The sequence below is a fragment of the Acinonyx jubatus genome, chromosome B2 (assembly GCF_027475565.1).
Source record: "Acinonyx jubatus isolate Ajub_Pintada_27869175 chromosome B2, VMU_Ajub_asm_v1.0, whole genome shotgun sequence".
In the NCBI taxonomy this organism is placed as follows: domain Eukaryota; kingdom Metazoa; phylum Chordata; class Mammalia; order Carnivora; family Felidae; genus Acinonyx; species Acinonyx jubatus.
In genome coordinates, this window is record NC_069385.1 from 21,412,157 (window position 1) to 21,428,255 (window position 16,099).

Sequence of the window (16,099 nt, forward strand, 5' to 3'; positions counted from 1 at the left end):
GCTTGTTTGGGGGATACCTTACTACCTAGTTTTGGTGTACATGTAGTCCAGGGGGTTAGTTTTATTGTCTAGCTGCTCTCCTTTTACTTAACTAATTTAGAAATGGGAAGAAAATGACCGTCAAAAGATACTGAAAAACTCTAAAGCTACTTCTACCACCATCTGCCCCAAATCTTCTGGCTTGACTTTTAAATTTTTTTAATTTTATTTTTGACAAAGAGAGTGAGTGAGGGCGAGAGGGGTAGAGGGAGGGACACACAGAATCCAAAGCAGGCTCCAGGCTCTGAGCTGTCAGCACAGAGCCCGACGCGGGGCTCATACTCATGAACTGCAAGATCATGACCTGAGCCAAGGTCGGAGGCTTAACCGACTGAGCCACCCAGGCACCCCCCTTCTGGCTTGCTTCTTAACAAGCCAGAAGAACTTATATATCCAAACGAGGACTGTCTTTCCAACTGTCATTTCTGGAAAGCTAATGAAGGTGAGTCACTGGGAAAAACATCTTAAAACTAAACTTACACAGACAAGTAGGCACGTGAATACTCAAAATTATACTTCCCTCCACTGTGCTGCTATTAAGTAGCACAGAGATAATGATGAAAACTTATTTGGATAACAAGAAGTAATTAGTTCTCAACTTGCACCCCACCAACTAATACAAATGAATGCATAAAATATAAAAACATGTTGCTTGAATTATAAAAGCTACCCTGGGGTAAGTCTATCCATGTGACTCTACCAAAACCTTAAAAATTCCTGTGTAAGCTGGCATCAGATGATTTTTTCACTCTTGAGTTCTATTTTGCCAACCAAAGTTGGGAGTATTTTAAATTTTCCTTCATTTTATTCCTTGACTGAGGACAAATACAGACATCATATAAAGCAAAACTTAGAGCTAATCTTTTACTTGTGTTTGTGTATCTATATATAAAGGCATGTGTATTATTCTACATATCACTGTTCATATTTTAAACTGTATATTCCTATTATAAATGCTGATACCTATGTATTATTGAACTTCAAAAACATGGATATATGACTGAGAGTCTTTTCCTTCTCATTAATGTGAATTAAAAGGAGCAACAAGGCTGAGGTAGAAAAGAATCTAGAATTTAGAAATGTTAACCCTCATAACATAGTCAAGTAGGTCCTTGAATAAATTGCTTTACTACTTCGGCTCAAAAAACTCCTCCTATTAACACCAAGGATCCACAAAGCAAAAAATACAAAGGACTATTAACAATGATGTCAAATCAGCTAGAGGCCGCCAAAACATCCAACTTATAATTACTTGGCAATTTAAGCAAAACATCAAAAACGACTGCAAATAAACAAGCAAAACCATGTTTATTTAAAATATCCCCCAAATGTCTTTGGCTCATAACTTGGATGGCAATATCTACTCTTGAACAAATACTCCGAACATCAGAGCTTTAACTGTTCACTACAAAGGTGAGTAACTTCTGGACCAAGTAAAACAAGGAAGTACAAAGAGGAAAACCAAGGTTCTATAAGAAAACAACCCCAGCCATTTGGCACATGAGTAGAATAATTAAACATCATTGCTTGGATTGTGCACAAGTGTAAAAATCACTGTTGAACAACACCATCGTTAGCAAGATTTACTTCTTAAACATAGAAGTCAATAATCCCAAATGCCACATGCATACTTCTAAGGAGTACATTTCATTATCACAGGACTTATCTTAAAGACATTCCAATAGGGTTTTTTTTTTCAATTGCAAAAACAACTTCTCAGCATTGATTTAAGTTTCATTGATTTCAACAAGTTGAAATTCAGATACCATGAATTCCACGAATAGGATGGAATTAGTAAGACAAGCTTGGAGCCTTTCAAGTTCTAATGGAAAAACATGAAACTAAAAAATTAGCATTAACAGAATCACCACGGGGGTCAAGAATAAGTAGGGTAATAAGGCACCCAAAGGAAAAAGGATGCCGTCGAAACTTCGACTTAAGAGCTAATGACACACTCTAAATGCACTCAACTTCCTGGGAGCACACGGTAAGGGGAGCAAGAACTGAGCAGCCACATCAGGATGCCGAGGTTACAGAAGCGGCAATGATCCTGCACATTTAGCCAACTGGCAAACATCTCACGTCTCATCTGAAGAAACAACACTGCCAAAAACAAACGTCACTAAATGCACAGCTTTCCTAAGAATGAGCCAGCATTTTCTTGTATTTGATTTTGATAGTCTTACAAATACACTGATGCTGGCAGGTGGAGGGGAGTGGACAGAACAGCTAATTCTGGTGTTTCCCGTTGTTCTTGTCTGCTTCTTGCTAACAACATATAGTTGGTTTGTAAAGGAAAAATGCGATTTCACTTTTAACTTTAAAAGAAAACCTTCTCTGTTTTTTTTCTCAGTAGAAAATGGATTTTTCTACAGTTTCTAGAAACACTGAAATACGAAACTTTGGTGTATTTCCCCATATATTAAACAATGTTGGCAAGAATATGCTTGAATCTATTGCTTTAAAAGTAACATGCATTTGCTTAAAAAATGCAATACAAATGTGCTTTAAGTGTCCTTAGTGTAATAAGCTGTTTCCCATAGCAGTATGTTTTTCCTGTCCTCCCCCTCTTCTTATCAAAATCTCAATGAAACATCAGTGCAAACTAGTCCTGTCTAAACCTTGCACATACGCAGAGAATTTTGTAATGATTCTACTCCATCAATTTGAATACTGGAATAGCTGATGTTGCTGACTTTTCTAGCAATAAAAATTTGCAAACATCCCATCTCTTCTCCCTAAGCAAACACGTCTCTCAAACCATCTGCCTATCCCCACTCACGCTTCAGTTCTAATACCTGTATTTGCCAAAGAAAAAGCACCCTCATTATTGCCTTTCTCCATTTCTCCTTTTCTCTATGTGGACTGCACCACAGTCCCTTACCAGATGCTCACAGCCTCTGCCTAGTTACCTTTCTTTCCCTGTTATCATGGACTCTGCATTCTTTAGTGTTTATATGTGTTTAGACATATAAACACATTCCCCCACATCTTATTCCTAACAGGAACTGCAACCCATCTCTTCAGTGAATCCTGATGTTCCTGTGATAACAATGTCTCCCCCACCATCCCCTCTCCATGACGGGCTGTATAACCTCTCCCCCACAAAGGCCAAGAATAAAGGTTTACAGCATTTTGCCCTTAGACTCAATCTTGTCACCAACTAAAACCAATGTCCCCATCCACTCCCCTTTGACTGTACTTGGCCAGGCATAGCTGCCTGTCACTTCTAGAGACGTACTGATGATCTTCTAAATGCCATCTGATCTCAAAACCTTTTATGTTCTACATTAGCCACATATTGGGGTATGTTCACACCTCAGACCTTGTCATGACTCAAAACATTGTTCAGTCCTAAATCTCTAACTTGGAAAAAATAACCACCCTGACCCTTGCCCCTACTTCTTTAATATGAATAAACCTGTTCTTTCCCCCCATGATCTTGATCTTGAGCCTTTCAACCCCATTTGGGAGTTCTTCAGTACGGGGACAGCTCAAAGCAATCCCAATATCATTAAGACCTCTGAATCATTCACTCCCTTGGCCTTTGACTACACCTACCACCTTTTTTAATTCCAAAGCGACTGAGCAATGATGGAATCAGTGCAAATACTTGCCAATTAGTCTCAGCTACACTCCTGTTGTAATGTAGCAATCAATTTGCTCATCCCTTGTTGACTCATGCCTGCCCCCAGCAGCAATTCCAAACATTTTCCATTCTCCTTAATATTTAACCCTATCCGGCTCTCTCTTACTGTCAGCAATTGTATAAGCTCTTGTAAATCATATGTGAAATGCATCATCCTCTCTAATTTAAACGACTGTCTTTTACATGTCTTAACATACAAAAATGTTTATAATTTGAATTAAATTTTGGTTATTTCCAACAGGAGCACACAATCTTCTTTTAAAAGACACAATCAGGGTAATTTTCACTATGAAATTAAATGATTACAAACTGTTATTCTAATAAAAAAGAAATTTAAAATCTAAACATCTTTAATAGAAAATGTCACTATTTTTTAAGTAAATAGTAATCCCTGAATTCAAACATGTAGTACACAGGTAACAAGAAAAAATTTTGACTATTATCTTAATCCACAAACTTAGTCATTTTTAAAAAATACATCAACTTAAATTTCTCCACATGGAGGTCTTTTCTTTCCTTAATTACATTTTCACTCTATCTCCAAGTCCACAGCAAAATGCCTATATACTAGAGCACCCAACAAATAAAACACTCCAGCAAGTATACAAAAACCAGTTAGCTAATGCACCTAATTATGTATATTTCTCTAATGGAGTAAAATCACTAAATCCAGGCCACCAACTTTGAACACATCACCTTTTCTATGACTTTGTTTTCTCTTTAAAATGAGAATGAATTAGATGATCTCTTAGATCTTTTTCGGCTTTAAAATTCTGTAATTAGTGTTTATAATATAAGATATAAGCTCATTTAGCCTTTATGAGCCAGATTTAACTAAGCATAGTAAGAAAAGAGCAAGATTCATTTCTGTCCTCAAGGAGTTAAAAAAAGAGTTGAGGGGGCCAAAACACCATACAGAAAATAATACAAGATAACATACAATCCAGTATGTTATCAGAGTCTTCCTGAGGGGAAGCCAGAGAAGGTAGGGAAGATTTTACACACGACGTAAAAACTGACACATTTTTGTGAAGGGGTGGGATTTGGAGGGATGGAGAGACAAGGATTAAACAGAATTTTTGTCATGTTGGCTGTTTTAGATGAATTCTACCTGAGCCTAATCACAAACTTCTTAAATGGACAAAGTTGGGTTATACAGTGGTAGAGGGAAAGACAAGTTTAAAAAAGACATCTGCTAGAGAAAGAAGAACTCCACTTCTGTCTATAAATGGTTTACTAACAATTTCAAAAAATGCCTTCATAAATTATGATAGAGAATTCACACACCATTCGTCTGCTTACATCCAAAGATAAACATTGTCACAGTAAGCTGATATGTTTGAAGAAATATTTCTGGAGCTTTGAGGGTTTAAAATAAGCCTTCAGAAAACTTTCAACAACAGTCACTTGTTACTGACTAATGAAGTCAGTAATATGACTGGAGCATCATCCCAACCACAAGTGGAGATGCACTATGAGAAATGCAAACACCAGGATCTGCCAAGAAGGTCTGATCCATTTACACGCAAGCAGTGGTTATCACTGTATTGAAAAATTCACATTTCAGGGCCGCCTGGGTGGCTCAGTCAGTTAAGTGTCTGACTCTTATTTTGGCTCGGGTCATGATCTCATGGTACATGGGATCAAGCCCTGTGTCAGGCTCTGCGCTGACAGCACGAAGCCTGCTTGGGATTCTGTCTCCCTCTCTCTGCCCCTCCCCTGCTCGTGTTCTCTAAATAAATAAATAAACATTACAAAAAAAAGAAAAATTCATGTTTCAGTTCATTTTCTTATTTTTTAAAATTTATTTATTTTGAGAGAGAGAGACAGAGAGAGAGAGAGAGAGCGAGAGAGCAAAAGAGAGCAGAGGAGGGGCAGAGAGAGAGAGAAAGAGAGAGACAGAATCCTAAACAGGCTCTGTGCTGTCAGTGCAGAGCCCTATGCTGGGGTCGAACCATGAGATCATAACCTGAACCAAAAGAGTCAGAAGCTGAACCAACTGAGTCGCCCAGGTGCCCCTTGAGTTCATTTTCTAAGGCAGACATCAAAAGAGTTTAGGGAATGTTGGGTAAAAGATAGATGAAGTATAAAAAAAGCTTACTTAAGGGGTGCCTGGGTGGCTCAGTCAGTTAAGCATCCGACTTTGGCTCAGGTCATGATCTCGCGGTTCATGGGTTTTGAGCCCCACATCGGGCTCTGGGCTGACAGCTTGGAGTCTGAAGCCTGCTTCAGATTCTGTGTCTCCCTCTCTATCTCTGCCCCTCCCCTGCTCATGCTCTGTTTCTTTCTTTCTCTCTCTCAAAAATAAACATTAAAAAAACAACAACAAAAAGCTCACTTAAAAGAGGAGAGCAAAAATCCAAAGAATGTGGATGAAAAGAAAGAAAATTTGGAGAAGAGTTCACGTAGTCATTCATTACTATTAATTCAAGAGTATACTGTTCAAAAATTCAATTTGAATTTGAATTGAAATATATTTTTAGTCATTCTATCAAGGGTTGTGGGGTCAAATACAGAAAATAACCTGTCATAAGATATGATTTATGAGCAGGTTGTTTATTAAAATCACTACACAAATTCCAGAAAAGGGGCAAAGGACCTCCCAAAGCACACTGGCAAAAAGGAAGCCACCCCTTACAAAGCAGGGTAAGCTGTGATCTTAGACATGACAACAATGGCTTTGTAAAATCCAAGTAACAAGAAAAGCTTTGGGTAATATACAGAATTCATTCAAAAATGACAGTTGGAGAGTGAAATACATCAGTGTATCCGTGATTCTCAAGACAAATGACTGCTGTTGAAGAGATGCAGATTTCAAATTGTATGGGTATTTTGCAAAATCATTAGGAATTGTTGTATTTAAGACCATGAAAAGTAGTAATTTTATATACATCTTTACTTACTTTATACATCTTGAAACATGTAGTCATTTTTATACATTTTTAACGTATATTTACTTTGTGATTTTTCCTATTTTGACATTAACTTTTTATAATCAGTTTCCTAAATGCCTAGATCTAATCATGCAATTATATATATTTTAAGTTTATTAATCTATTCTGAAAGAGAAAGAAAGCATGATTGGGGGAAGGGCAGAGAGAGAGAGAGAGAGAGGGAGAGAGAGAATGAATCCCAAGCAGGTTCCATAGTGTCAGCGCAGAGCAGATGCAGAATTTGAATTCATGAACTGCAAGACGATGATCTAAGCCAAACTTGGATGCTTAACCAACTGAGCCACCGAGGCACCCCATCTAATCCAGCAAATATTAATACTATACTTCTCTCCAATGTCTTACAACGACCAACAGGGTTCAGCACAATCTGATAACCCCCTTTTTCTTTAATCTCAACTCCTACCATTCTCTCTTTTGTGGAGGGAGAAATTCACTCTGACAGATACACTTGTTTCTTTCTATTCCTGTGTCATTCCCCCCTTCTTTCTTTCCCATCTGCATGAATGTGTGACTTGTGCAGTTGCAGGGGTCCCACACTCACAAGCTCCCTAAGTTTGGCTTAGTGCTCTGCTGTTGCCATGCTGAAAGTTGTAAGACGGTTTGAACAAGGGGTTCCATATCTTCACTGTGTGAATGACATAGCTAGTGTGACCTCTTGTGGAATATACTCCACTTTCTTCTGTGCTCCAATCATGCCAAACTCTTGCCCATTTCCAGACTTCTGTGTCTGCTGTTTCTTCTCTGAAATACCTTTCGACTAGTTCTTTACACAACTGACTCTTTCTCATCCTTCAGTCTCAACTCAAATAATTTCTCAGGCCAACCTTCCCTGATTTCTTTATCTAAAGTGCCTCCTCTAATCTTCTGTCTCATTATCCAGTTATTTCTTTAAAGCCTGCTTACTATAATCTGTAATGATCTCATTTATTTGTTTCTTTGTTCCTTGTCACACATCCCCTCCTCCTAAATGGAAATAGCAGGAAAGACTGTAATCTTGTTTATCTTGGTAGTACACTGATGAATTAGAGCTGAGAGCAGCATCTGACACAAGGTAAGTGCTCAATATTTATTTGTTGACTGAATAAATATGTTAATCATAGTAATAAATGGTACTTCATAAATTTTCTTGGGGGATTTTTTTTCCTAGTTAAAGTTATTATGCACTATGGGTATTTCATCTATTATAATTCCATAGCATTTTCTAGAGGTTTCCTCTCCATATGTGGGGTACCTATTATTTGAGATAAGATACCTAAGACTGTGAGATTTACATGTGTATATTTTGTAAGTATTGCTGCCTTTCTGTCAATTTATAATCCAAAGAAGTAACTCAATTCCCTGAACAAAAGAAAATGTATAGTCTATGAATAAATTTTGGTTTACTATTTGGAAGGAAGCTAAAAAACAGCTGTTGACAGAAAATGAAGATACTTCAGAAAAAAATAGCTTTAAATCAAAGGAACAAGAATCGATATCTAATGCTAGCAAAACTGGAATATTAATAAAATGTGATAATAATGTAAAGTAGTATAAACATCTTTTGGAAATAAGTTGACATGAGGAATTTTGGCCATAAAAATACTCATTTCATTGACCTAGATCATTTACTTCCAGTGTTTTATTCTATGGAAATGTAATTTATGCAATATACAGAAAGAGCTATTTTCACAAAGATATTCTTGAGTGTTGTTTATAATATCAGATAGTTGAAAATAAAGTGTCCACATACGTTTGAGAAAGTGGTTAAATTTTAGTAATTCACTCAAATATACTATAACTAGGAAAAATCACACTGTGTGACAATAGGGGGTAACACTACCATACAATGTGTTCAGTGAAAAAAAGATCAAAATAACGTAAATATAAAAATAAATCTGAACAAAATCAGAGATTTGATTTGATTTAGGAGCTAGATTTATAAATTTTTTTACTTTTTTACATTTTTTACTTTTTTGCTAATATAAATACATTTAATTATGAAAAAAAAATATATATATATATGTATGTACTTTAAGTGGGCTTCATGCCCAGTGTAGAACTCAGCACAGGGCCTGAACTCAAGACCCTGAGATCAAGACCTAAGCTGAAATCAAGAGTCTGACACTTAATCCACTGAGCCACCCAGATGCCCCTGAAAATACATTTTAAATGTGTCTAAAAGAAACATGGTTTCTGAACATATAGTATCATTTTCAATGTAGGTCAGTGTGAGCTCTTAAAAAAAGGTCGCTAGCAAAAAGTTAAGTTTGAAAATCAAAAGACAGATGTACACAAAATGTAACAAGTAATTTTTCTGAAAAAACTATAATTATTTTGTATTAATGTATTTGTATTTTGTATTAATTGTTTTGTATTAATTAATGTATTAATGTATTAACATAGATGTATTTGTTTAAAAGAAAACAAAACCACAAAAAAAAATTAGTTAAGTAACCTTGGAAGTGATTTTTTTCCATAAGAAGTTAAGTCTAAATGAACAGAATAATTTTGACATTAGTTAATTCAAAAGCAATATGTTGTTAAAAAAAAAAAAACAATAGAAAGTGGCTCAGTACTCACAGGTATACAATATTCCACCATTGGGTAATGTAATTTGTGACCTTTTGCTGTTCGACCAGAAAAAAAGCAACTCTGGCAGACATCATAGTTAAAATGCTTGAGGCTTCTATACCTAGAGAGAAGAAAAGAAAGTTCATTGGCTTGTATGTCTATTATTTAATCCAAATCAATTATTTGTGGTAAGGAATTACTTTCATCCAAATCACCATGGAAATAAAAGGCAGACTGGCCACAAATGTGGAATTTTTCTTAGTACCTTAGCTCCAAATTAGGGCCAGGAGAATCTTGAATTTCACAAGGGAAATTAACAAAACCACCTCCCAAGTGGAAAAAAAAAAAAAGCAAAATTTGGAATTCAAGTCTCTAAAGCATGTTTCCATCTGTTTCAACATGATGAGAAGACAAATACCCACGTCAGAAGACTTTCTGTAATGTGTGAATGGGAATGCAAATGGCAGAGAATTAGAATCATGTTTATTAGCTTGACACATCCAACTTTTATACCATCAGTAAGAAATGAATCTCACAATTTCCTTACAAAGCTTCCTCCTGTGAAGGTGAACAGTAGGGTTCATCAACTTCACATTAGAACTGGGCAGAAGTAACAAAGTAATCAGATGACTTCTCACTATTTAAATGATGCTTTCTGGGGGTGCCTGGGTGGCTCAGTCGGTTGAACATCTGACTCTTGATAGCAGCTTCTGTCATGATCCCAGGGTCATGGGATCAAGCCCCACGTTGGGCTCTAAGATTCTCTCTCTCTCTCAACCTCTCCCCCATTCCCCTCCAATTTTTCTCTAAAATAAATTTTTAAAAAGTGTTGCTTTCTGCTTACTAAGTTTGATTCCAAAGGCCTTACAACATCACCGAATCCTATCAGAGCCATGTACGTATAATGAGTCATACAATTATCATGCATGAACGTTTCTGGGATCTATATGAATAGAAATTCAGAAAAATCTCTGTTTCTGGGGCAAAGTGGTATAACAATAATAATAATAAAAAGATAAGTTTCATGTAGTGGCTATAAGAAGGAATGACATTTTCAGATAGACAGAATGAATATGCTAAGTATCCCATTTATTGAGGACACAAATCCCCAGAGGGAATCAGTGGGAAGGGATGACGGACATACACTGAAGTCACAACAAAACAACAGAAAATAGTCTTGTGCCACCACTGGAGACAGATCGTCTCACCTGAACCCAACAATTGGACATTCTTTACAGATGTTGCATTTGGCCTGATGTTTTGCGGTTTCGGCCGCTGCCACTCGATGTAAAACCGGTAGCCAAACCATGGACTGTGGCTCCAGACGCATCCAATCTATAAACTCTTTCACACTTATCTCTGGCTTGTTGTTATTCTGGTAAAGAAACAAATATATGGAAAGTGAAGAAAATGTCTTCATTTAAATTGCAGCTGGTGTTGTATTATAATCTTCTGAGAATCTACATGAAGTGAAAGAAAAGGTATAAAACTGTTTCCAGGCCAGTTAAATTACAAAACGTTAAAGGCTCTTCATCGGACAGAAAATCTTAGAATTTAAAATTAGAAAAAGCAGAGGTTAGGGGCACCTGGGTGGCTCAGTCGGTTAAGCAGCCGACTTCAGCTCAGCTCGTGATCTCGCAGTCCGTGAGTTCGAGCCCCGCGTCGGGCTCTGTGCTGACAGCTCAGAGCCTGGAGCCTGCTTCAGATTCTGTGTCTCCCTCTCTCTCTGTCCCTCCCCTGCTCATGTGTGCTCTCTCTCACTCTCTCTCTCTCTTTCTCTCTCTCAAAAATAAATTTTAAAAAAACATTAAAAAAAAGAAAAGGCAGAAATTATACAGGAAGGAGAAAAAAACTCAACACATTAAGAGACTCAGATTAAAAAAAACCCAAAAACCAAATCACACAATTCTAGTACTCTCTTCACATAAACATTTTAATCCTATAAAACTCATTCATTTAATCTTTCTCCTGCTTTTGTGAAGGTCATCTTATGAACCAGTACATGGGAGAATCATATTTAGAATTTTCATTTGGTATTTTTTATATCTCTAAAACAAGTAAAAGGGCCATTATAAAATGTAATAACCCATAACATCAGTACTCCTTAAAGAGATGGTGTGAGCATTTTTTTTCTCAGCAATAATAAATCACTGGATATGCTTTGGCGAAATATCTGTAGCCTTTTCCTTTACACATATGTATAACATCAGTAGCAACATTTCTAGAATGCTTTTATATACAGCAAGCATTAAAAAGAATTTTGAGATTCGTATGGAAAAAAAACACTAACCAATTAGTTCTATAACTCGGTATGTAATCATACTTTCATGAGCATCGTAAGAAATCAGAGGAGATTCAGGTGAATATAGTAAGGACACACAACCTCACCTGAAGGGCTCAGAGAAGGATTTTCAGAGAATGTGAGATTTAAGCAAACATCCAAAAAAGAAGAATAAGGATTAGCAATGAGAATGAAGTTTGTAGGTGAAGGGTAAGGAAGAATATTCTGAACAGAGAGCACATGACCAAAGATGCTAGGGCAGGAATGAAGGATGTAAATAAAACTGCGGGTGGAAAGCAGACAGCAAGGGGATGAGTGGTAGGAGGCGAGGGCCGGGACAACGTCAGGGCCAAATCATAGCACTCTCATAGCACATTTTAAAGATTGAGGGTGTTACCCATTGACAAACAGTAAATCTCCTTGAGGAGAGGAGGTTGCTGTTCCTTGAACCATGTGCTTGAAGAAATAAACCGCATGCTTAAGGGATGGTACCCGGCGTCTTCTACCATGTGGGTCCAGCCCAAGGTTCCCCTGCCAGTTCTAGGAACATCCTCAGTACCATTCCTGGCACATCCTACGTTCCAGGGATCCCTCGTGTTTACCTGTTGGAAGCAGCTGCGGACACTGGGTTCGATATTACTGCCCCCAAAAGCTGCTACTTCGCCCAGCTGACGAGGGATCTGGATGGCATCATGAAGTAACAGGCCCAGCTGCCTCTGGTCACACATTTCTGTTGGTCCCGCCACTTCCTTAAAGAGATCTGCGAGGAGGAGAGCCAAGAGGGTAACTTCCATCTGCTTACACCGTTCTATGTAAACAATGTCTTTGGTTCTGTCATTTAAATGATGTACATCAAAAAAAAAAAAAAATCAAGTGGACATGAATCACGTTAGTTATCTACGGAGAAATTTCAGGTAAAAATGATCCCCTTTCTCATAGAAATGAATACTGTTTTTGGAAAGGAATTTCCAAGTTCTGAAAACTCAAAAATCACAAAAATTCGAAATGCTTTCCATGTGAAGTTTTCCAAGAACAGAAAGAAGGGGAGTAAATACTCACTTGATCCTAAAAGCCATTTTCAAACACTATCTGGCAAATGAATATCAGACCAAAATGTATCATTTTTGTTTTTTGGGGGTTTTTTTACGGGAAATAATGCCAAATCTAACACTGTTAACAGTGAATTTTCAGACAGCTGAACCAAGCTCAGTAATACTGACACAGTGATTATAATGAAATGTCACCTTAATTATAAGCATACATACACAGAGAAAGCAAACCTAAGGAAGATAAATTTAATTTCTATTACCATTTGTTTAGTTAGATTTGGTTAGAGTTCTACTTGTTTATTTTTCTTTTATTCTAACTTTTTAAAACATTTGAGTATAGTTGACACACAATGTTACATTAGTTGCAGGTGTGCAATACAGCAATTCAACATCTCTATATATCACACTATGCTCACAAGTGTAGCTACCATCTGTCACCATACAATGCTGTTACAACACCACTGACGATATTCCTTATGGTGGACCTTTTACTCCTGTGATTTACTCATTCCCTAACTAGAAGCCTGTATCTCCCACTCCCCTTCACCCATTTTGTCCAAGCCCCCACCCACCTTTACTTTGTTAAAAATAAGACTATCGGGGCGCCCTTGGGTGGCTGTTGGTTAAGCGTCCGACTTCAGCTCAGGTCATGGTCTTGCAGCTCGTGAGTTCGAGCCCCACGTCGGGCTCTGTGCTGACAGCTCAGAGCCTGGAGGCTGCTTCACATTCTATGTCTCCCTCTCTCTGCCCCTCCCCTGCTCATGCTCCGTCTCTCCCTCAAACATAAATAAACGTTAAAAAAAAATAAGACTGTCACAGCCAGAAAATATTTATGCAGGATTCTTATGATTTGCATTTTAAACCCATTCCTAGGAAGAGACATCCTAAGCAATAATGTTCTACACAGACAAGTACACGTTTCAGTGACATCAATCATGCCTAACTTTCTTCTTTTGGGGAAGATGGTTGTACTACTATGCTACCATGAAGGTAAAACTACACACAAAACACAAACCGTAAGATTCCTTCTCATTTTGACATACTTCTGAATTCTGATATAAGTTCACATTTTGATATTCTAGTCATAAACAAAAAGGAGTATCAGAATGTGGGGACAGGTCACAATCTAAAACCCAAGTTCCAACAAATCAGCACAGAAGAGACGCAAAAGGTCATTCTAAGAGATCTTTGTAAATGTGGTCCTGATAAAGCAAGAAAGCCACTCAGCTATAAGCAAGGTCAGGCAGTTGCTAGAACCTAATCAAGAGATATTCTCAAGAAGGCATGAAGAGAGAAGGAGGGGTCACCAGGGTGAAGACACTGACATTAGCCATTGCAAAATCAATGTGCAGATGGCTACCACTTGACTCAGAATAACACGTCTGCCATGGAGTTTGGAGAGCAAATTGTCTTCAATATTAACCTAACAAAGGAAATAATAATGAGGAAGTGTTCTGATGTCACTGGGGAAATCAAAACTGGAATCAGAGTTGCTAAGGACTTCAAATTAAAAAACAAAACAAAACCCCAGAACGTTTCCAAAGTCTCAATACTTACAGGAAAGATTTAAGGACTTCAACCCAAGAGATGTCTTATTTAACTAAGTCCTAAAATGGCATACTTCATGGATTAAGATAAATATCAGAAATTGTCATTGCAGGGCTTCTACTTCCCTTGCCATAATCTGAAAATTTAATGTTGAATAATACGGAGTATCACATTTGCCAACATTTGTCGGAAGTGTGTCCACTGTATTACGAGTGTCTGAGTACAGACATGCTGAAATACCATCCTTGGCCGAAAGATTATACATTTCAGAAATATGCTTGAAGGTAGGTGCACAAATAAAAAAAAAACCCTTCATATATTGTGTAGAATTTGGTTTTTGCTCTATAACTATAGTCACTGTGTTGTAACTCTTTCTTTTGGTCTGAGGTTACTCTCTGATAATCAACTTGAAAAGGAAAGAGGGAGGGGAAACATTGATCTAGGAAAACAGATCATGCTGACATTTTCAGATTCGTGATCAACTTTGAGGTTGAATTTGTATCTGTTTTGGAGTGAGATGAGAACCATGATGTAAGTGTTACTTTTAAGGAACCCTAAATTCTTTCAGGAACACATGAAAACCCCAAACTACAGAAGAGGAAAAGTCCTTTTCTCATACTGGCACAGTGATGCTTTCCTTAACATTTTCCTTTCCCACTCGTAGAAATAACCTTTTTAGCTTTGAAAATGATTATTTTTGACAATTATGATGCTGAAGACAATTTGAATCCTGGATACATAAGGTGCCACCAAACAAAAACCTTCTGCAAAGCTTTTTTTCTGCATGGTTTACTAGGGTCTGACTCCATCAAGGTACCTCACCTCCTGATCCTACAATCAGTCTTTTGTTTCCTATAAATCCCACCTTTCTTTTCACTGACATTCTTGTCAAACTGTTTTAAGAAAAACAAGCCATCTTGATCCAGAGCTGAAATTCGCAGCCAAATCACCTCACAGACATTCCAGAAAATAAAACTGTTGAAAAATGTATGTTCACAGAAGATGCAAAACTCAATTAAATGTACAGGACCTGTGATCAAACATCTCCACATTCCTTCTCCCCAAAATGTACGGATATATTCTGTGAAGAAACATCTAAAGACATGCATGGCAGGATCAAGTCACCCACATTTTATGGACAAAATTAAACCAGAAAAATGTAAAAGTGTGGAGACACAGCAGCAATTGCTACAACTGTGATTTCTAGGTACTTTTCACATATTATCCCTAATTGCTTTCAACGTGAGAAATGTTAGCTTCATCCTTCAGTTGAAGGAAGTCCATTAAATTTTAGCCTCTTGAAATGTGAAATGGGAGTAATATTGCCTCTTAGCTGGCGGTCTTCAGTGGGATCACGTAACCGGCCCAAAGTCACTTAGCCACTAAGTGGCAAAGCTGAGATTTGAAGGCAGATGTCCCTGGCTCCCCAGTCCATCCCTTTCAAAATGCCAAGATGCCCACCCTTCATGAACTGACAGCTAAAAGGATACCACTTACTTATTTGGTGAATTAAAAAAAAACAGAACAAAATAAAAATATTTTATCACTTTTTATTTTCTCACACTATAAAATATAATTATTTGTCAATGTCTGTAATAGTTCTAGCCCATCTCGATTTTTTTTGACATTAGAAGTACGCAAAGTTCTCCTATAAATATAGTATAAAGGTTCTAGTCCATCTTAATTTCTTTTCAAGCATTGGAAATATAGAGAAGTAGAGAAAACTTGGGCTTTGGAGTCAGAAAAATCTACAATCTAATTCTAGCCCCATAACAGCCTCTTCAGCCACTGACTGGATTTTCAACCCATCTCAGTAGTCATTTTTTTCAGCTGGAAAACAGAAGTCACAGTGCTTACATTCTGAGGTGATAGAATTAAATAAGATGTATATACAGTTGGTTCTCACTCCATCGAGGCACCTCACCTCATTTCACACAACTCCACATCACTTCTTAACTGGCACCCTTTATCTAGCCTGGTACATGTACATAAGGGTTAAAAAGAATGGAAACTCTTATTACAAGCAAAC

General features: G+C 37.3%; 1 protein-coding gene across 13 annotated transcripts in view; it reads right to left on the minus strand.

The window, feature by feature from the left end:
* The window catches only part of UTRN (utrophin), a 511,459-nt gene that overhangs the window by 38,354 nt on the left and 457,006 nt on the right, over positions 1 to 16,099 (minus strand). For all 13 annotated transcript variants that reach the window (XM_053222143.1, XM_053222139.1, XM_053222141.1 and 10 more), the window contains 3 exons: positions 12,076 to 12,233; positions 10,401 to 10,567; positions 9,202 to 9,313 (listed from right to left, as the gene is read on the minus strand). In XM_053222143.1, coding sequence (XP_053078118.1) covers positions 9,202 to 9,313; positions 10,401 to 10,567; positions 12,076 to 12,233 — 437 coding nt within the window. The remainder of the gene's footprint in view (positions 1 to 9,201; positions 9,314 to 10,400; positions 10,568 to 12,075; positions 12,234 to 16,099) is intronic.